The sequence below is a fragment of the Maniola jurtina genome, chromosome 4 (genome assembly GCF_905333055.1).
Source record: "Maniola jurtina chromosome 4, ilManJurt1.1, whole genome shotgun sequence".
NCBI lineage: Eukaryota > Metazoa > Arthropoda > Insecta > Lepidoptera > Nymphalidae > Maniola > Maniola jurtina.
In genome coordinates this window covers 5,598,524-5,619,983 of record NC_060032.1, presented here as the reverse complement: position 1 = coordinate 5,619,983, position 21,460 = coordinate 5,598,524, and the positions used below count along the sequence as shown (strand labels likewise).

At 36.1% G+C, this 21,460-nt stretch overlaps 4 protein-coding genes across 4 annotated transcripts; 2 read left to right on the top strand and 2 right to left on the bottom strand.

Moving 5' to 3' along the window:
• The first annotated feature begins 680 nt into the window (after positions 1-680).
• LOC123864793 (uncharacterized protein DDB_G0287625-like) lies at positions 681-3,886 on the top strand. The gene is made up of 3 exons (XM_045905475.1): positions 681-882; positions 1,135-1,611; positions 2,070-3,886. Exons 1-3 carry the CDS (start codon positions 855-857, stop codon positions 2,780-2,782), a joined length of 1,218 nt encoding a protein of 405 aa, XP_045761431.1. The 5' UTR covers positions 681-854; the 3' UTR covers positions 2,783-3,886.
• A 3,422-nt stretch (positions 3,887-7,308) lies between these two features.
• LOC123864822 (protein cereblon-like) lies at positions 7,309-9,566 on the bottom strand. The gene is made up of 4 exons (XM_045905527.1): positions 9,276-9,566; positions 8,441-8,643; positions 7,698-7,869; positions 7,309-7,472 (listed from the first exon to the last, which is right to left on the bottom strand). Exons 1-4 carry the CDS (start codon positions 9,367-9,369, stop codon positions 7,429-7,431), a joined length of 513 nt encoding a protein of 170 aa, XP_045761483.1. The 5' UTR covers positions 9,370-9,566; the 3' UTR covers positions 7,309-7,428.
• Positions 9,567-9,628: 62 nt separating this feature from the next.
• LOC123864771 lies at positions 9,629-13,333 on the top strand. The gene has a single exon (XM_045905436.1). The coding sequence runs from the start codon at positions 9,977-9,979 to the stop codon at positions 12,107-12,109; it is 2,133 nt and encodes a 710-aa protein (XP_045761392.1). The 5' UTR covers positions 9,629-9,976; the 3' UTR covers positions 12,110-13,333.
• Positions 13,334-14,002: 669 nt separating this feature from the next.
• Positions 14,003-20,913, bottom strand: LOC123864773 (mitochondrial DNA helicase). The gene is made up of 10 exons (XM_045905439.1): positions 20,569-20,913; positions 19,833-20,059; positions 19,178-19,442; positions 18,534-18,681; positions 18,021-18,177; positions 17,234-17,383; positions 16,704-16,892; positions 15,654-15,842; positions 14,771-14,857; positions 14,003-14,377 (listed from the first exon to the last, which is right to left on the bottom strand). The coding sequence occupies exons 1-10, from the start codon at positions 20,828-20,830 to the stop codon at positions 14,072-14,074; spliced, it is 1,980 nt and encodes a 659-aa protein (XP_045761395.1). The 5' UTR covers positions 20,831-20,913; the 3' UTR covers positions 14,003-14,071.
• Between the last annotated feature and the right edge of the window lie 547 nt (positions 20,914-21,460).

The following is a 21,460-nucleotide window of genomic DNA, read 5'->3' as shown; positions in this document are numbered from 1 at the left end:
GGGAATACGGTGCATGACACGGGTCTGCCCGCGAAATTCAAGTTTAATTTGGTTTTTTGCAATTTGTAAAAATACGACAAAGTAGGCTTATGGTATTTTCGTATTAATTTACAAATTGCGAAAAACCAAATTAAATTTGAATTTCGCGGTTAGACCCGTTTAGTGCTCCATAAGTAACAAAGATAATCAATTTTTTTTACGGCTCTGGATATCACCTCTTTAAGGCCTATGAAATAACAAAACTCTTCATGTCAGTGGGATTGGGGACAGTGTAGTGTGAATTTAACAGACACTTTTTATCACGGAGATCGTGCTCCTCATTGATTTGATATACTTCACCAAGTTACACTTCCTGAGTGGGACGGGGGAGTCTTTAGATATTTGTTGGGGTGTGACGTACCCATGGACGATGTTTATGGAGGTACTAGTACGTCCATGGGAGGTACCTAATGATTCATTCATGGGTGTGAGCAGTGGGACCACAGAGTATTAAGAACTTTTTCTTCGGTTGTCTGGGTCTGTGTTTTGAATGCCTAATGTTTGTAGGCCTTAAAAGAGTGATATCCAGGTCCGTAAAATTTAAAAAAAAAAACTCTGTCTGTGTTGAACGATGTGATTATATTTTCTTTGTCTGTGTTAATCTTTAGACTGGTATATAGTGATCCTGATCTGTGGTGTTAATTTACGTAGGACGATCACGATGCCTATTTTAGGCGGAAAATATTTTCTTTGATAAAAATAGCTCATCAATATTCCTGTTTTCTTGTGAATGACAATTTTTCCATTTTTAAGGTACCCTGACGCGATTATTTATGGTACTAAATCGATAAACTGTAAAGAAATAAGATATCAAGATGACCGACTCTGTTAACATGTCGCTTGGTAAGCTAAACATATTTTTGTTCCAATTTTTATTGATATACTTACACACAGCTTAGTATATACCTAGACGCTAAAAAAGTAAATAAACTTTAATCATACTTGCATAGAACAGCTAACCTTTGTATATTGTTATAATTATAACCTTATTTTTCGTTTTGGACTCTTTCATGACGCTTCGTTGTAAAGTAATTAGTGTCTTAATTATTATTAGGTAATCATTGCTGCTAGTTTATACTTACTTTAATATTTCAGATGATATAATCAAAAAAAACCTGCAAAACAGACCAGGTCGTGTTGACCGCGGACGAGGCGGTGGAAATATTAGGGGCCGCGGCGGCGGTCGTGGAGGCCGCCGGGGACGTGGAGGCCGTGGCGGTGGGGGCGAACGCCGCCGTTCAGTTTCACGTGGCAGATCCGACAACCGGCAGGACCGCTCTCGTTCGCGCTCCCGAGGACCCAGAGGCCGGTCTCAATCGCGTGGGCGTTCCCAGGCGCGCGGGCGTTCTCAGTCGCGCGAGCGTTCTCAGCTGCGCGGGGGCTCTCAGCCGCGTAGGCGCTCCCAATCAAGAGCGCGCTCACGTTCACAACAGAGACGAAATTCATACCCAAGAACCCGATCTGCTTCAAGACCTAGATCTCAGATGAGAAGTATAACACCTAAAGGAAGAGCTGGACTTGAAAATTCATTCTTCAATATGCCGACACTAGTCCGCACTAACAGAGGCAGAGGTAAAGTACTTTCCTGCATAATGTGTTGATTGCCAGTCCATATTGCATTCTCACTCCTCCAGTGCTACCATGCAGCCCGCTGGCAAAGCTTGTCTTGTACATAAGTATCATAATATATCCCAAATGTCATGCAGCTATATGAATGCATACCATTGTAAGAGTATGGAATAACCATTTTAAGGAAGCATTTTATGAAATTTTTTAACCAACTTCAAAAAAGGAGAAGGTTCTCGATTAATTGGAATCTTTTTTTATTTTAAGTGTTTTGATATACTAATATTACCTATTGTATCTGATACAGTTGTTAAAATTAAAATCTCCACTACTAAACTCCACTAGAGATGCTTGGTGATACTCATGTACTCAATATGTAAAATCTAAAGACATTTTTGTTTGTTTATGAAAATTGTTGCTAGTGAAGATATTTGATATCACTATAATAACTTATTGTGTTACAGGGGGAACGCAGATGAGACTGAGGCGTTCAAATCAACAAGTACCAAGAGGAGTCCACAGTCGGCTTGGAATGAACTCATGGCGTGGTGGTGCAAATAATGCTTTCAAACCTTTAGCTGTGGCAAAAAGAGGAATTTCTAAACGTGGATTTGGTTTAACTACCAGAAACAGATATAGCAATATCGGTTTGAGATCTGACCAAATATTACAAGAGCAACGTCAAAACAGTGTCATTAGATCCCAGACTTTCACACGGTCTAGGAACAATTCGTTCAGTTCAGCCTCACAACTGACTGTTAGTGTCGCTAATGACTTTGCAAAGAGGCGTCGCAACAGCGTAGGCAATGGTGGTTATTTAAATAGACAAACCCTAGCTTCACTGAATAATGAATTTGGAGGATACAATACAAGACAAGGACCAGGGAGTGTCAAGTCTACTGGATCGAATAGGTCGAACAGATCAAATCAGTCTAACTCTAGCAGAAAATCAAATCGGTCAAGAGGTAGAGGCCGCGGTAGGGGTGGTAACCGTGGAATAGGTAGAAAATTTGTAAATAAACAAATTCTTGATCCAGTACTCCAAGAAGAGATTGCAGCCATACAGGGTAAAAGCGATGGAGCTAGTAACAATCCTGAAGTACCTAGTGGTATTAACTTTACACCAACACCAGCTGCTACTAAACAAACTTTGCATCAAAGGTTTGCTACTGCATAAGTTTATATAAGCTAAAATAAAATGCTTGACAAGTATAAGTACACTATATGCAAAATTATCATTAGCTACTCCGTGGTTTAAAACAGTATTTAGCATAATATTATCCCAGACAAAAACAAATATGAAATAAAGGTCATTAAAGTACTGAGATCAAAATAAAATTATGACCACATGCTTTAGACTCACCATGTTTATAGTTTAGATGTTACAACTTCATCAACCACCTCAAAGCTGTCATCTCATTCCTAGGAAACTTGTTGAATGTGACTGGTGACACCTTGAATATGGTTGATGAAGAATGATTTCTAAAGCTTTATGGTTTCATTTATTGAACCTATTCTTTAAATGGTAAAAGCTTTTTAATCCTAGATCAACCCATCACCAGCCCACTACTGAGAACGGGTCTTCTCAAATTGAGAAAGATTTAGGCCATATTCTGCCTAGCTGGTTCAGTGCAGAACATAATTGAGATGGTCCAGGCATACAGGTTTCTTTATAATGTTTTCCTTTTATGTTAAAACAAGTAATATTTAATTCCTTAAAACGCACATAACTCCCAAAGTAAAGGTGCGTGCCCCTGACTAGATAACCAATGTCTTAAGCACTAGGCTATCACCACTCTATAAAAACTTTGGTAGTTTTATTTCACATTTGTTTTTGTTTGGATTCTCATTTTTAGGATTCCATACCAAAATGGTACCCTCATTTAAATTTAAGTATACTTAATGAAAAAAAGTTTTATCTAAACTATGTTGAGCCTAAGGATAATATTTTATTTGATTAAAGTGTAATCTCACCAAAATTACGATTATAATAAAAAAATATATAATCGTTTTCTTTTCTTTGTGAATATTATAAACAATTTCAATCAATGTTTAATTTGAGAGATTCCAACCAAAAAAATTATTTCAAAAAAACTAAAACTATTTTTGTTTGTACCTAAACACTTAACTACGTAACGTAAACTTGGTGAACTTTTACACGCATGTTGAAGTCGGGTGTGCTTCAGTTTTGTTGTTTCTTACCAAATTCAATGTAAGTTTGGAGATTACATACTTATCATTTATATTGCTGCAGCTGAATAGACATTTTTGGGAAAAACTACTGTTTTCTTTTTTTTTTCTCTCGTCTGGCTTTACAAAGATTAGCCAATGTCAAGTTTGTAGTTATTTGTAACAAGTTAGTTAAACTATACAAGTATGGACCCCGTCCGTGCCGGCGCTCGCCGACATACGCACGGCACCCTCTTAGAGCGCTTTCCAGTCAGTTTTAACAGAAAAAACACTCCAAAAAGGCAGAGCACGCCTGCCAGCTAACACCAACACAGACAAAGTCCTAACTACTGTTTGTAAACTATTTTTAACATGACTTAAGCATGTTTGATTAGTTTTTAGGGTTCTGTGCCAAAAGGGTAAAAACGGAAAAATGTGGGTTACCATTGTTTAGAGCTCATTAATTGGAGTAGATATTTTTTATTCATTTTATATTAAAAAATAAAGAAATGGTAGTATCACCATTTTTGTGACAGGGTCTATCTCAAAATGTAAACTAGATTAGCAATATGAAATTATGTACCCTCCTCGATAGCTCAACGGTTGAGGAGCGGACTGAATTCCGAAAGGTCGGCGGTTCAAACCCCATCCGTTGCATTATTGTCGTACCCACTCCTGGCACAAGCTTTACGCTTAATTGGAGGGGAAAGGGGAGTATTAGTCATAATTAGCATGGCTAATATTCTTTATTAAAAAGAAATTATATACTGTATTTAGAAACAACAAATACTGATTATTTATTAAGTAATTTGTAAGTTGTGACCATAACACACATTTTTTGGGTACTCTTTCAGTGTCTAGCTTGGAAATATTATATACACCCAAAATAATTGTTGTTCATAACTAAGCACAGAACCCTAAAAGAAGAGGCCAGATTCCCACTTGGCCAGTTTTTTCTACCATTGTTTATGCTCATAGGTTAAGACTTTGCTCTAATTTTATTTTTAAGATAGAATCTTTGTTTGAAACCATAGATATGTAGAGATGGGCCCATCAAAGAAAAAAATGCGCTCACAAGTTCCAGAGAATTGGCAAAAGTCTCTGGATCACGCATCAGTCGGCCGCACACGCTTTATCGTATCGCTCGTGTTTTTGACTGTCGAAAATGCCGTCATGTGCGGTCAAATCTTGCAAAAACCGTACGGAAATCCATCAAAAAAAAGATGGAATAACATTTCACTAGTAAGTATATCGTTTTCTCATTTAATTTAACGTATAAGCTGGGTATATTTTTAATTTTGCTATGATTAAATATTTGCCGCAAAAATATCGTACAATTGGAATACAGAAAGAATGGAGTCGTGTTATTTTTTTTGAAGTAAAACTTTTTATTCGCGTTGTCGCGCTTCGTGCGACAGGTAGGTAATAGTAAAACGCGAAGACGGTTTGATACATATAATTATAGTCAAACAATCTATACAATTAGGTTTTGTGTCTTATTGTGGAACTAAATAAACTTAATAGATAGCTCAGTCGGGAGCGGCCGTAGGTAACGCGCTACAATCACAGGGTAGTTAATTGAGAATCGCATACGCATGAAGATACGTTGACCGTCCGAAGGAAGACAACTGGCCTTGGTCAGACGCCGAGTGTAGACACGTTGTGAGAGGACTCGCAGACGCGTCGGACTTCCGGAGGTGATCGGCGGCGCTGCGTTGCGGATGCTGATGTCAGCGCGTAGGTTACTCGACAGCCGTGTGTAGCGTGGCTGAGGTAGACGGTACGAAGTTGGTAGACACTTCGCCGGTGTGTCAGCAGTCAGGTTATTAGCAGAGCTTCAGTGTAGCTGTTAGAGCTTCCTGGTAGAAGGAACCCTTAATTCAGGGTTACACAGAATTCACTTCACTTATTTATTACTTTCACATCACTCCTGCATAGTGTTTGCAGGTAATAGAAATTAGGAATGTCCCTGAACTTGGAGGATTGCTTATTTATATTAAACTAGGCGGAAATATGGAGCAATCTAGATTATTCCCGACACAGGAAATGCTATTAGAGTTTCTAGAGTAAAAAACTATTGATCGACAGATGTCGCTAGCGTATATGATTAATCTACTGGGTTATGTCAGATTGTCCTGGAGTGGAAGGCTATCGGTCGTTAGAGGTCGCTAATTTGTATGAGTAGTTTTATTTTAAAGAATGTTCTAGGAAAACTGTCATTGTCTAATTAGGCCATTTAAACTATTCTCCGACAGATGGCACTGAATGTTAATCAGTGTTGACGTTGACGTCTGTCAATGTCAGAAGTTCTTTAATTTAGTAATGTATTATGCGACCGCTAGATGTCGTTCGTAATTGTTTATTACTAATTCCGTGATTCGATTTTTACGAATCACTACAGCGTATGACAGACTATTTATGATCATGAATATATTTAACTATGATTGTATGTTTGTAAGTATTTAACTATGTATGTTTGTATATAATTAACTGTTTTACTATGTATGTATATTTGTACTAGTAGACTGCGATGTTTCCGATATTCGCATCCTCACCCGCAATTGTGAAGCTTACGCATTGATTTGGGCATCCACATCTGCCTCTACTATAATAATAATCAATGCGGATAGTCACGCGGATGCGGATGTTGCAAGTCACAAAAACTATATGTATATGTATGTTTGAGTGTACACATGCTTATATGTATTTTTTTATGTATTTAACCATGTGTGTATGTTTGTATGTATACATGCTTATATGTATGTTTTTATGTATGTTTGTGTGTGTTTAACTATTTAACTATGTGTGTACGTTTGTATGTATACATGCTTATATGGATGATTTTATGTATTTAACTATGTGTGTTTATATGTGTTTAACTATTTAACGATGTGTGTATTTTGGACATATACGTCGTACGTATGACGTAGCTGTAGTTTAGCGGTTGAGCTTGCTGAGCTCGCGCTCCTATTTCTTCTTGTGTTCTATCCTGCTGTTAAATTGAAAGGCAAAATTCCACTAACCAACCAGGTATTCACCCCATCATATCGGTAAAAGATTTTTTCTCATGAAAAGATTACGACCCGTCAAGTATCCTATAGGGTTTCTTGACAGACACGACAGACAGACAGACAGACAGAGAACAAAGTGATCCTATAAGGGTTCCATTTTGCCATTTGAAGTACGGGACCCTAAAAATGCTGGTACGTGTATCCGTATATATGAATATAACAAAGAATTCTTTATTACATTCATTATATGCTCATATCTGCACTAATAATATTTTTAACGCAAAAAAAAATTGACGAAATATTGCACAAAACAGCTCCATTCCATGCTTGTTCTTTTTATTAATAGAGAGTTGACGCTCGCGTCAAATTCACTGACGAGTTCAATGACGTAATATTTATTTTTTTATAGGCTCATTTTTGTAGACGGATTTATATGGGAATTACTTATCCCTACATATCTATGTTTGAAACTCTATTTTTGTTACTAACTACTAATAACAATTAGTGAGAATAAAAACAAGCCTTTAAAAAATATATCATTTATTTAACTTCTTTTTCTTCCGAGTTTCGTTTCAGTTCCATTTTATCTTCTTGAATCAATAGAATGACAACAATATTAGAACTGTGTTTTGTGTAGATATTGTTACATTTTATACATCTTTGGCATCATAATGAGTGAATCTGTAACTGAAATGAAAAATTAATTACTATCATTACATATTTAAATTAAATACAAAGTAAATATCGGAATGAGTATTAAATTTTTATAAATCAAAGTGAAAAGAGCTTATTTGGTATTCAACATTACTTGAATACTATCATTATTATTTTTGTAGTAGGTATTACTAAGGTGAATCAAAATCAAAAAAAAAAATTAAAAGTGTTAGGAATTTGTTTTTGATTAGAACTTACAATTTTCTCCAAGAATATTACTTAGTATTAATCCATGAAATGATTGATTATCATCTCCTTTACTATCTGTAGATTTAGAACTTTCAAAAGTCCACCCCAAGTGCTGTGTACAATGAGGGCATGTGCAAATACGCCACATGTATCCCGGAAACCATGAATCTGCTCCTTGACTCTAAAAAAATTGATATGAAGCTTGTATAGAAATATAATATGAGAAGCTACTATGTGTTTCAAATGTGAAGACCACCTCCATATTATGCAAAATGTTAACTTTACAATCATTCCATCAATCATTCAATTTTCTGCTTACTTCATGCATATTATGTAACTGTTATATAAATTTTTGCAGGATTTTGTATTGCTGGGACCTCACTAAGGTTAATCCATCCCAGATGTTGAAATTATATATTACTTATAGTTCTGGGTGGAGAGATGGGCATGCCTTTTCAAGTATACACTAGGGTGGCTGTTTTAGGGATAAACTGAATAAATAACCTTTATTATTTAATTCAAATCCCAACCAAATAAATAAAAAAAATATAGGGAGTGGTAAAATATCAATATCTTTTGATAGCAGGGATTCACATTTGACATGCCTAGTGGTTTTTGAATAATATGATCATCATAGGCATGGTACAAATTTGGGTGAGTATAATGTTGAAAAACTTGACTAGTTGCTATAAATATTATTAGTAAAATAGGAAAATGCATCTTACTAAAATATTTATTCTTTAGTTACTTACAGTTCCTATGTTTTCACATCTTGCTTTTTCAGCAGTCACTATTTCAAATTTAATTCCAAAAGGATTAACTAAAGTTTGAACTGTTACATTTTGTCTGCCAAACAAGTTCTGTTTTTCAATTTTCTGGGCTCCTGGACTTTCTTTGCTAAATAAGTAATAGGAATCAGCCACATCAGCTCCGCATTTGCGGCACAAAAGTAATTCTGTAAAGAAAGAACTGGGCTAGTTATTGAAATACATGATTAATCTATACTAATAAATAAAATTGGAGTCTCTGTCTGTAATTTCGAAATAACTACCTCATATTAAGCTCATATGGTTATTTGAACGCTACCATAACTGAATCACACGTTATAAAATGTCTGTCTGTTTGAATGGGCTAAGCTATAATCATTTGCATCAAAATGTAGCTTCGAAACTATACATATGGACTACTTAACAGGGCTCTCTCCGTCACTCGTTTCCACTCGTTTCATACAATCGTAGTTCCAATTTCATTTGAATGTTAAGCAACCAAAGTCCATGAAATTTTGCAGACATATTCTAGAAACTAATATCTGTGTCTGTAGTGTTTTAGATTTTTCTAAAAATATGTAGTTTTAAAATTACAAGGGCTCAAAGATTTGTATGAAAATTTTAAGACCCCGTAACTTTGAAACCGAAAATTTCAACAGAAATCTGGAAAACCACAGACATAGATATTAGTTTCTAGAATATATGTGCAAAATTTCATGGACTTTGGTTGCTTAATATTCAAATTAAATTGGAACTACGATTGTATGAAACGAGTGGAAACGAGTGACGGAGAGAGCCCTCTTAAGAATACGATGCTTACCTTGACCATTTTTCCCAAATCTAGAATTGTTTTCAGCCACTATATACCAAGAACCTGAGGCATACAAGAGTAATATAAACAACAAATTGATCATGCCTCTAAGTTATGAATTTAAATACACTTTTTACATGAACATGAAGTATTTTGATCGCTGTTTTGTATGTTGATTAAGTAAATAGAATACTTCACGGATATCTAAGTACCCTTAATACATTTTGTGAATAAAAACAATAACTTTAAATGCATAAAAATTGCAAAATGCAAGAAATACCTAGAAAAGACTATTAACTATGTAAGTAGTCTGTGGTGATAATGTTCTTTAGTTCTGTAGGTATGTAATACTCTTTGGCACTCTTTGGTATAATACTCTTTGTTTTTGAGCGTTTGAATTTTTGACCCTAGAGCCGTAAAATAAATTGAAAGAAAGAAAAAAGAATTTTTGATCCAGGGCCAAAATATTAAATACCTATCTAAAAAAAGGTTTTTGACACAACACAACACAAGTGCACAAGTTTTTGCAAAAATAAATAATTTATTATTAGTGCAAATTAATTAAACTACCTACCTGTGATTTGTTTTGTAACTCTAAAAGTGTGATTTTAATCATCAATAATTTAATAAAACGATTTTACTGAAATATTGTGCTGAATTCCATTACGAATACAGTAAGGTGTATTGGACCTGCCTGAATAAAAACAAACATGTCGTTTTTCAAGAATGTTACATCAGGCTTTGGTATTCGCAGCCGCGACACAATATTGAAAGAGTCTCTTATAAATAATTTATCAGAATGCGTAAAAGATATTCAATACAATAGCCAATTCGAGGAGAATTTTCACAGCGTACTCGGCTCGACAGACTCCACAAACACATTGTGTATGGCGTTAGAGGCTGTTTTTCTTCACGGTTTGAAAGACACGTTTTTGAGAAAAGCTAAGAACGTAATATCCGGCGATCCCGACTACCGGCCACAGTCTAGTTTCTGGCCCTTGATACTTGTGTTATCACACAGGCAGAACATCGATCAGATCTCATCTCTCCCACAAATCAACACTGAGATTGGGCAGTGTAGAGCCTGGCTTAGAATTGCCCTCAATGAATGCCTGCTCTCTTCTTACATGTCAACATTGTTGAAGAATATATCAGCTGTTAAGCCATTTTACAACAGGAGTGCATTTGTTTGTGATTCTGAAATATTAGAGGTAGCACAGCAACTAGTTCAGGGATTGGAAACATGTGTCCAGTTTAATTTACCAATTAATTCCAGCTTACTAAATCAATGGCCTGAACAAGTATTGATGCAAGCGGGCATTTGGGTGCCAACCATGAGAGTGGCACCGATCACTGCAGGCCTAGATGTGGCCAGCACGTTGACAGATGAGGTGAAACCCAAGCTTGCACTGACACCCACACATGCTTCCAATATAAGTGGAATGGTTTTAAATGAAGATGAGGCTTTGAAATTTATTCTGTCAAAAGATTCAAATGATTTAATTAAGGAAACTAATGAAAAAAATGTGGCAATCGATGCAGAAAAGGGTGAACAGAAGCATAAAGAAGTAACTGAAATAGTTACTAATAAAGATAATATAAAATCAGAATCTGATGCTGATTCGTTAGAAGTGATCGAAGCGACGACAAGTCAGGAGCCAGCAGATCAAACAGTCCAGTCTCCAGACCTTCTCCAGGCTTATTCTTCATCAGTAGATTCTGGAGATTTTGTTGTACCCAGTGATGTCATTGTTACTGGGAATTCAATACGTGGCAAGGAATGGTCAAACGATAGTCACGATGATTTAAATGCATCTATCAACTCTAATTCATCTCATGGCAGCAGCATGATCAAAACGCCAGAATTGAAAAGCTTATCCTCTCTTGTAGATCATACACAGAATTTGAGAGACATTATGAAAGACATTCATAAGGAATTGCAGCTAACAGTTGATGACAATGTGTCTTGTGATGTAAAAGTACAGGCAGCGGCAGATGACCCCAGCTTACAGGGATTGGACTTTGAAGTGGTCTCAGACTCTGTCAACGGCTCTTTCACACCTCAGGAGTTGCAAATGATGATAAAACAACTGGGAATGTTATCCAGAGAGAAAGGTCTCGATTACCAGAATTACCAGTGCAAGGGTTGTCAAGACTTGCTCGGCAGCACAGTTTCCAAGGCTAAAGTCTGTGGGTACACTGGTGAATATTACTGTTCTAATTGTATGGATCCAAATGTATTTATCATTCCGGCCAGAGTCATACACAATTGGGACTTCAAAAGATATCCAGTCTCAAAAAAATCTGCATTATTCTTATTAGAATTCCAACATCATCCTTGGATAGATATGAAAAAGCTTAATCCAAAAATATATTGTGGAGTCTCAGATATGGCTCAGCTCCAAGAGTTAAGAATACAACTGAATTTTTTGAGAACCTATATCTTTACTTGCCGTGAACCGGTGATTGAGGAGCTACAGAAACGCGTGTGGCCCAGGGAGTACCTGTACGATCATGTACATTTGTACACAATATCAGATTTAGCACAGATACCGAATAATTCTTTGGCCTTACAGTTAGAAAAAGTGGTTAACTTTGCAAGGTCCCATGTACTAGACTGTTGGCTCTGCAGCCAAAAGGGCTTCATATGTGAAGTTTGCAAGGACTCCAAGATATTATATCCATTTGAGACAAGTTCAACATATAGATGTGATGAATGTTCGAGTGTCTTTCATGCTAAATGTCAAAACGAAAGCTTGCCTTGTCCTAAATGCAAAAGGAGACAAGAACGTACAAATGACACATCACTGGTTGATGCCCTCCAATATCATTTTATCAAATAGCTCTTAAAGTTAATTGCTTAAATGCAGTTTCAAGATCATTGTACTGATTTATTATTAATATATTATCATCTAAAAAGACAGGTCTTAGTACCCATTGTGTAAATGGTAGATAAGAGTAATGGGCGGAGATTATTGAATGCTTTTGCATTTAGTATTTTTCATATACACATTTATTTGAGATAAAAATGTAAAGAGCAGATTTACAATAATAGTATGAAACCTCAGAAGCTCAATAGTCAAGAAGTGGCCAGAAATCTGAAAGGTTGCCCGCTCAACCTCCACTTATTGCACTGTCACAGTTCACAACAGTCAGGGAACTTCTAACAAAACGTTGAGGCTGCGACGTCACTGGCAGGTGTCAAATGTTAGTACATTTGATGCAGGTAGCCTTATTTCTCTTTGATTTTATATCACTGTATAATATTAGGCATATTTGACATATCGTCGATTCAGGATCAAACCGAGTTCCCTCACTCTAGTTCACTCTGCTTAGATCAATATCTAGTTTCTCTATCCCTACAATGTTATTTCGAATGTGCGCGTTTTTTTCGGTACAAAATGCATTACGTTGTGGAAATGGAGGTCAATATCCTGTGTCTTAATGTAAAAACTTTGAGTTTCACTTCAATTCTCCTCGAAAGTGAATCAATTACATTAAACACTTAATTGGAGGGGAAAGGATAATATCTGTCACATTTAGGTTCAGTATCTAACAATATAAAATAAATTTTATAAATCCTGTGGCAACTCTGGTTTGGCTCCAGGATGTAAGCTATATTTGTACCAAATATATGATATGATGCCTGCAACTTCATCTACTGGATTTAGATTTTTGGGAATCCCGTGGGATCTCTTTGATTTTTCGGGATGTAGGAAAGGAAAAGCTATCTCTTACCAAAATATTCGTCAAAATCGATTTAACAGATGGGCTAAAATAGCTAGCAGGCACATTTTAGTATGCTCGTAATGTGCGCTAACATCTTAAATCTGTGATAAGCTTTAGAACTTCAATAATTCAAAGGAAAGCCAGAAAAGAATTCTATGAAACATTTTTATTTTTACATAGGTATTCCATTATATTTGGTTTGTTTTTAATAAATTACAATATGTTGATTTATTATATCACCTATCAATTAAGGCAAGGCGCTAATGATCTATTTCATTTGATGGCTGTTATCTTTCTGTGCTATTAACATGCTGTTAATAAATAATAATTATATTATATACTATAAATAAATTTACTACCTTTACCTTAACATACCTAGATGAATACTTACTATCATATTCTTGCTGGAGAGGATGTTTCTTATTTCTTATGTTTATTTTAGTAGATAAGTTAATCATTACGTACCTTAAATAATATTAATAATAATTATACCATTAGTTAATTTGTTTCCTATTTTTTTTTTTGAGGTTTATGAAATGTAATTTCAAAAATACATAATATATTTCACATTAGGTATATTGAGAAGGAATATTATTATAACATTTCTCTGTAAGATCATAATGTTACATAATAATTTTAAATAGGTACTATGAACATAGAAAATATTATGAAAATAGTAAGTATGTAGAGTATTGTGTATCTCTACTGTGAATGATTCAATTATGATTGTGTACAACTTCTGTATGATCTCCTGTAGAAAAATAAATTATTTTAAAATTCTTTGATGTTTTTAATCAATAGTTACAATTATAAATAAGTTCTCGCAATGAGAAAATCACAATGACCAAATAATATATTTATTTAAACAACTGTTGAACAGATTTTAATGAAACTTTGTGTCAAGACTAGTTTTTATTATAGACTCTTAAAAATCATTTTGAATTGAATAAACTTAGATTTTAAATTCAAAATCTCAGGTAATCACTAATCACAAATTTATCATTTGAAAATGCACCTATATACATATATGTAAAAGTGTATGTATATACATTAAAAATATTTTGACATGCTAAATGTTATCTAGTTCTATTCAAATTTAATATATCGCTAAGAAATGTGTCTGCATCATTAGGCTTCTTTTGGTTTTTGTGATTCTTTGAAGGCTTTGTGCCACTATAATGTGGTTCTTCCAAAGAATACTCCTCAAAACACTGGTCCAAAAGCTTGTCTGGTTCGTCTTGCTTGTTCTTGGTTTTCTTTTTGGACTGGTAACTTAAGGAGTCCTTGTCAAAGTCTAGAGGAACTATGCCGAGGTCACCGCTGTACCGATTCTTGGCCACTTGCAGATACTTTTTCCCGCGAACTGCAGTCAACCTTTTATCCTGAGAAAAGATTTTCAAATAAAAAAAACTACCTAGTTATAACATTAATTAGTAACAAAGAAAGGAGGTTATTTTAAGACATCCCACTAAAGAACCCAGCCAAGTATGAGTCTCTCACAAAACGGTTTCCGCATATTCCGTAAATATTTGAAAAGAGCAAGCGCAGAGTTTCTCGCTGGTTCTTCTCGGTAGGAATGGAATTTCGAACCAGCAGGGCGATTCAGAACACTTCGCTAAGATAGATCGTACGGTAAGAGGATTTTCAGTTGAAAATACATCTTATCGTACGATAACTTACCGTTACCGAATCGAGTTGGATTCTTTTCACGATTCACAACCAATAGTAAAAGTTTATTTGCATAAAAAATCTTTCTATTTCTATAGTAAACTTACTTGAATAATAAGTACATTATCAGCTTCTTGAGATGCTTTAGCGCTTCCAAAGATAGAACTCGTCGAGAGATCTTCTGTGTCACGTTCCTGGAAACAAAATTATTTTTAGCTTTATATCACCCATCTCTTTTTATCTTCGTCGTTCATTTAGGCCTTTTGGGACCATTTACCAAAAGTTCTGTCTTGCCTTGGACCACCAACTGTTCAGGGGGTACAGTAAATGTAAATGAATAAAGGGAGATTGCTGTACCTGAAGAGTGCCAACGGAACCGGAACGGAACTCAGCCTTCACTGTCTATCTGTCTGTCATGAATCTCATGATATCTCATGAATCTTAATAGGTAGAGTTGTCACAGAGTTTGTATTTCTATTGCCACTTATATAACTACAAATAATAACAATATGCATCTGTAAAAAGTAAATTTTGTTGTATAAAGCACTTGTGAGTAATCAACTTTTTTCAATGAAACTTCCATTTAAATGCTGGTGCAAGTCGACCGTAGACTGAAGCTGAGATCTAGAGAGCGCATTTTGACTTTTCTCAGACGTAAGGCACTTAATGGAAATAATTAAATGTGGATCAGCCAACAAACTCAATCATTTATTAAATTAAATATAATTTAATGTTTATTAGAAAACATACTTTTACAACGACAATTGTGAATCGAATAACAGGAATGATCCTACAAAAATAGAACGCTATTTTTCTTCCTTACTTTTTCTCAATGTATGTAATGTACTTAAGCGTTGCTGTAGGCAGAGATACTTCTGATTCTGCCTACCCTACATAGGCAGAATCAGAAGGCAAGCACTATTTTACCAAGCAAAAGTTTTAATGCAGCACACTATTTACACTATTAAAAAGAGTTAGAGTGGAGCGTACCTTTCGCGGGTGCATGACGAGTGTGACGTGGCAGTGGCGCGCGGTGGCGAAGGTGCGGAAGGCGGCGATGACGGCGTCCTGGCGCATGTAGCGGTCGCCCTCGCGCTCCTCGCCCAGCCCCAGCATGAACTGCACGTTGTCCACCACCACGTGCGAGATGTCGTGCATGTACCGCGCGTGCTCTACCGCCTGCGCAATCGACCTCCGCATCATCTCAACCCATGGCCATCCTCCTCCCAATGAGAAGGTTCTAGACCAGCATGCTAATTCGCTTACTTAAGTAGAAATCTATAGTACGCACTTTGACTTTACTCAGACTTACGACATTATTAAAACGAGACAACGTTATACCGCCATAAATATATCTGCATAAATATATCTGCTGTAACAGAAGCTTAAGTCTAAGCAATGTCAAAGTGTGCAAGATTTCAACTTTAGTGTTCAACGATGATTGATATCCACCAAGTTCATCACGAAATATTATTTTATTAACGATTTTTATCTGAACCGCGAGGGCAACACTATTTTTGTCAAGCTGGGATCGTTATTTTTAAGTTTGCCATTTCTAGCTTTCATCTTGGTCTCTGGGATTAAAAAACTGGCCAAGTGCTAGTCGGACTCGCGCACCGAGGGTTCCGTACTCGGGTATATTTTTTTTGACATTTTGTTTGATAAATCAAAAACTGAATAATTAAAAGTAATTAAAAATCTGTTTTAGAATGTACAGGTACAGGCCCTTTCATATTATGATACCCCACTTGGTATAGTTATCTTACTTTGAAAATTTAAACGCATTTTTTTTAAATGAGATAACCGCAAATTCACGGTTTTCGGATTTATTCCTTTACTTGTGCTATAAGACTAGCGACCTGCCAAATTTCATGATTCTAGGTCAACGGGAAGTACCCTATAAGTTTTCTTGACAGACACGACGGACGGACGGACGGATAGACAGACAGACAGATAACAAAGTAAGGGTAAGGGTTCCGTTTTTCCTTTTGAGGTACGGAACCCTAAAAATAGACTGTAGTAAATTATAACTATACCTACCTCCATTACAACCTTAATGGGTTGCTGTCCATGAAAAGCGAGATAGTATATCGGCAGTTTCTGGAACTCGTCCGCGAACCTGGGGAAGTCCTGCAGGTTCTGCTCCAGCGACACGCCGGCGAACTGCTGCAGCATCGTTCTCGCTAAGCGGAAGTTGCGAATCTCAAAGCTGCCCCATAATGTTGTTACCTTTAAGTAAGTAGATCAATTTATTAAATTGCATGAGACGGACCTGCCCGCTAAATTCAAATTTAATTTGGTTTTTCGCAATTTGTAAATTAATACGCAGTCGGTCTCAATAAGGATACGTCAGTCGTCGAGTTTCTTGCTGGTTCTTCTCGCTAGGAACGACATTCCGAACCAATGGTAAATTATTTTGACGATTCCAAAGCACTTGTGAAAGTTAATTTGAATAAAAATCTATTCTATTCTAATTTCAAGAATAAGAATCGATTAAAAGACGCGGTAAGGCAAGGAAACGTAGCCATGATGTTGTGAATGATGACTGATAAATGATGATAAGCACTTGCCCCTTGCTGGGCGAGGTCGAGCGACATCTCGGCGCAAAGCGTAGTCTTGCCGCAGCCGGTGGGCCCGGTCAGCACCGTCAACTCCCCGCGCCTGTGTCCACCCAAGAGACGCGTCAAGGCTGGGAAACGACGCCATTTTACACCTCGGACCTGGAATATTTTTCCTAATTTTAATTTGGTTGCAAAAGAGTAAACACAACTCAAAATACTTTATTCATAAGTTATGGAATTTGGACTGAAGCTTGCATCCACAAGGATAAGAATACTTTTTATCCTAGAAAATCAAAGTGTTATTAAGTGACTTTTTGAAAATGCAAATTCGATTCACTTGAATTCGCGTCCATTAGTTAGTTTTTAGTTTGTTAACAGACATAGCTCAACAGGTTGTGAAACTGTAGTGGCAAAGGGCAGGGCACATAGTTCGAAGGACCAATAGATGTTGGAGTATACCAAGGTACTAGTACCATGAGACTCAAACATCTATCGGTTCTTGACCGAAAAGCGCAGTGTTGGAAAATCTCCCACTACGTGGACAGATGACATGTGAAGTGGAAGTCCCTGTACTAAAAAAAACAAGTTTTTTCCTTCATCCTGTAAAGTTGTTAATATTGAGATAGTACTGGTTGCCAGTACAGTTGAAATGTCAAAGATGTCGATTAAAAGGTATCTAAAGAATCATTAGTATTTTGGTGTTCATTTTTTTTGCAGATTAATCAGGGAGTTTCCAAGAACTTTATTTATTTTTACAAAAAAGTGGCGAAAAGAGGATTGTTCCTTCTTACCTTACCTTATCGATGTTGGTGAGTTCAGAATACACGTCGTCTCTCAACGCCGCAAAAGTGGTGATAGATCTGTGCGCCGCGGGCTTCGCTTCTGACACCAACGCTTTCAGGGAAAGATCGGCGTTTGCCGCCTCGGTTGCCGTTACCAAGCCATCTGTCGGTCTGCAATAAAAAAAAAATTGTATTTAGCGTGTTGCGAAGCTGAAGTGGTAATGGACAAGGCACTTTCGGAAAACCGATAGACGTTGAGGTCCCGATGTGCTGGAATAGCGACCTCGCACTGAAAGCGCAGAATCGGAAGACCCTCTCGCTAGGTGGATGGATGACATCAGGCGAGTCGCAGGGAGCCACTGGAGTCAGGAGGCGCAAGATGGTGTTGTTTGAAAATATCTAGGTATGTTTGTTTGAAGAAACCTATGTTCTCAGATGTGAGAACTCTTTCAGAACAAGGGAGGATTTTTGCACTTTGCATAGATATGATTGTAACTAGCTTATATGACAATAAAACTTAAACTTGCCTTACAAAACGACACCTTTCTTCTCCTAATTTTTCAGCAACGACTCTCATGTTGTCCCAATCTCCCCAAAGACACAACCTCTGGTAACTCTCTAGAGTTGGTAACAATATTGGTGGGAGACTGCAGGTGCTTAACCAAATGAAGGTGCCTAGAAATTAACTATGTATGAATTAAGTATTTATTATTAAATTATATGCTTTAGGACAAAATATTATAAAAATAACTGTATCAGACTTGAAAATGAGGTAAACAAATAAGATGTTGTGGCCAATTTAACACTTCTGTACTAGATACTAACCAGGTAGGAGAGGAATGTGAGGCCTAGGTGTGACAATGCAATCGATCGATTGCGATAGCTAAGCAACGTTGACCCAAATCGGTAACTGGATGGATGACCATCTTCGGCCTTTTTGTTTTCTCCGTGCCTCAGAGAGCACGTTAAACTGTCTCCCCCAGTTATTATCACCAACATCTGATAATAACTGTACAAATCGAAATCTTGTCTCTTAGTAAGTAGTATGGGGAAGGATCTGGGAACCCACTACATCATTATCCCACGAGAGCTCCTGCCATTATGTGATTAATAGAAAGGAGTCACGACTATCAGCAATGAGAAATAACCACTACATATAAAAAAGACTTACCAGGTATTTTACTAGCAGCCAAATGTAGTACATCCTGTATACTAGGTACAAGTATAGCCTGGTCGGTACGGTTAACCTTCATAGCTCTACAGTGAAACAATCCTGCTGTATATAAACCATGATTTTCTACTTCCTCCTCCCTTCCCGCTTGCAGTTTGCGGTAACCTACTATATTATCAAGAGAATTTCTTAAAGGAAAATATAATACTGTATGGTCCATTGATACTCGTACTTCAGATAAGACTTTGCTAGCTTCATGGTGGTACTGCAACATAAAAAGAAAACATAGAAATTAAGTAAGTACAGATCAATAAGAACACAACAGAATGAAAAATGTGGTCCTTCAGATTAGTGATGGGTGAAAAAAAACTGAACATCTTGTAGATGAATTCTGTAGATGCAAAGAAAATATAAATGGTAAGAGTTTGAGAGGTATTCCAAAAGACAATATAATATTTTATTCAGTATAAGATGATGCCCACAAACTTTTCTGTGTGAATTTAGTTTTTTTGATTTTCAGGGCATAAAGGAGTGTGTGTATATTGAAGGGTGGTGTGAGAACCAAGCTATTTCTGTAACAAATATCACACATACACATTTATAATAATATTAGTATTAATTTCATTTTAGTACTTAATATTTTTTGTAAACTTACAGGAAATTCAAATAATCGAAAAAGTTCCAATATTTCTGTTTCATTTAGAGTTTGGATAGATTTTGTTTCATCAATAACTTTTTGCCAGGCTGTTTGAAAGGATTTCACTTCTTTATGTAAGTTTTCAATGTAATCTTTAGTTGAACCATCAAGCTTTGATTTCTTTATTACTCTTTCAAGTATGTTCCAGTCTCCATGAACATTACATTTTGGACATAAAAAATAACCTGCAAATAATATTAAATAAGTTCTTAAAGCCTGGAGTCGGCCTGAGATATGCTGAATCAAGCCAAAACATGTCGATTGAAATTTGTAGGACAAACAATTAGATTCGGCGCACTGTGACGCGTCGCTAATTGACGCAATTTTATAATAAACATATAGATGGCAAGTTATTGTAATCTAATTTGACTTTGCTCTGCGAACCTAGTGGATGCCAGCCAATATATATTTTTATTAGTAGTAGCCAGACAAACTTTCTTATCTATATTAGCTAAGTATATAAATGTATGAATAGGTAGTATGGATGAGGGTAGGATATAGTGCAAACACTGCTTCAGCTGGAGTGGTTATCAAATACAAATATTAATTTTATTTTTGATTATTATTAGTCTAACAATTTACAAATAGGCCATGTTAATTACGATCGTCAGATATATAATACAGTTATCATTGCTTGATAAAATTATAACTTTAGTGAACACACAAAAACTAATAGTAACCCAATAAAACTTACCTGTTGTTTTGTTGACATAAAGTTTACTTTCACTTTTCTTTGGCTCATCTTTCTCATCTGAGCATATCGTACATTTTGTTGTCACCGATGTGAAGCCATCCTGAACGGCAAATCCTTTTTGTCGTAATAATTTTCGAATGTCGGCGGTCACTACTTTTGGTATATCATTTATGCCTACAGTTTGTAAGTTTTTCACTTCAACTATTGATTTTATGAGAGATTTTAATTTGTAGAATCTATTTACCCTTGTAATATGATACATTATAACGATTTATTATGATTAAACTAATCCGAAACATTATAAAAATATAAACATAACCTCAAAACACATTGTTTATTTTTTAATTGTCAAAGTTACGGGAAAAGTCATAAAGTAAAGTAATCTATGACTTTATATGTCATTTTTTTTTAAATAGCCTCTTCTAGCTCTGGCTTCAGCTTTTTTGCTTCAATTGTCATCACTCATCATTCAGATTTCAGAAGCTGACTTTGATTTCTGAACACCTTAGCTGAAGACAATCTATTTTAATTCAGAAAAGGGCTTCCTGTGTGATTTGTCCTCATAGATTAGTAAAATTTAACGTGATCAAATCACAAATTGAATTGGAGTAAGCCCTTAGAAAGGGACCAAAGGAAACCTTTTCTCTAGGGATATCTACTCCTGTTCCTATTAGCCAATATTAGCCTAGTCTCATAAATTAATTTGCAAAGCGCAGGTAAAGTACGCGACAGGTCGAGATGGCAATCGAGGTGGGTATGCCCCGCCCTAACCCGGTGCCGGATAGCACGAATGACGTGCGGGTGTGAAACTGTACGTAGTGGAATTGACCAACGCCCTACGTAACTAAGAGTCACGACTTAAAAAATAAAACATTTTAGTCATCTAAATAAT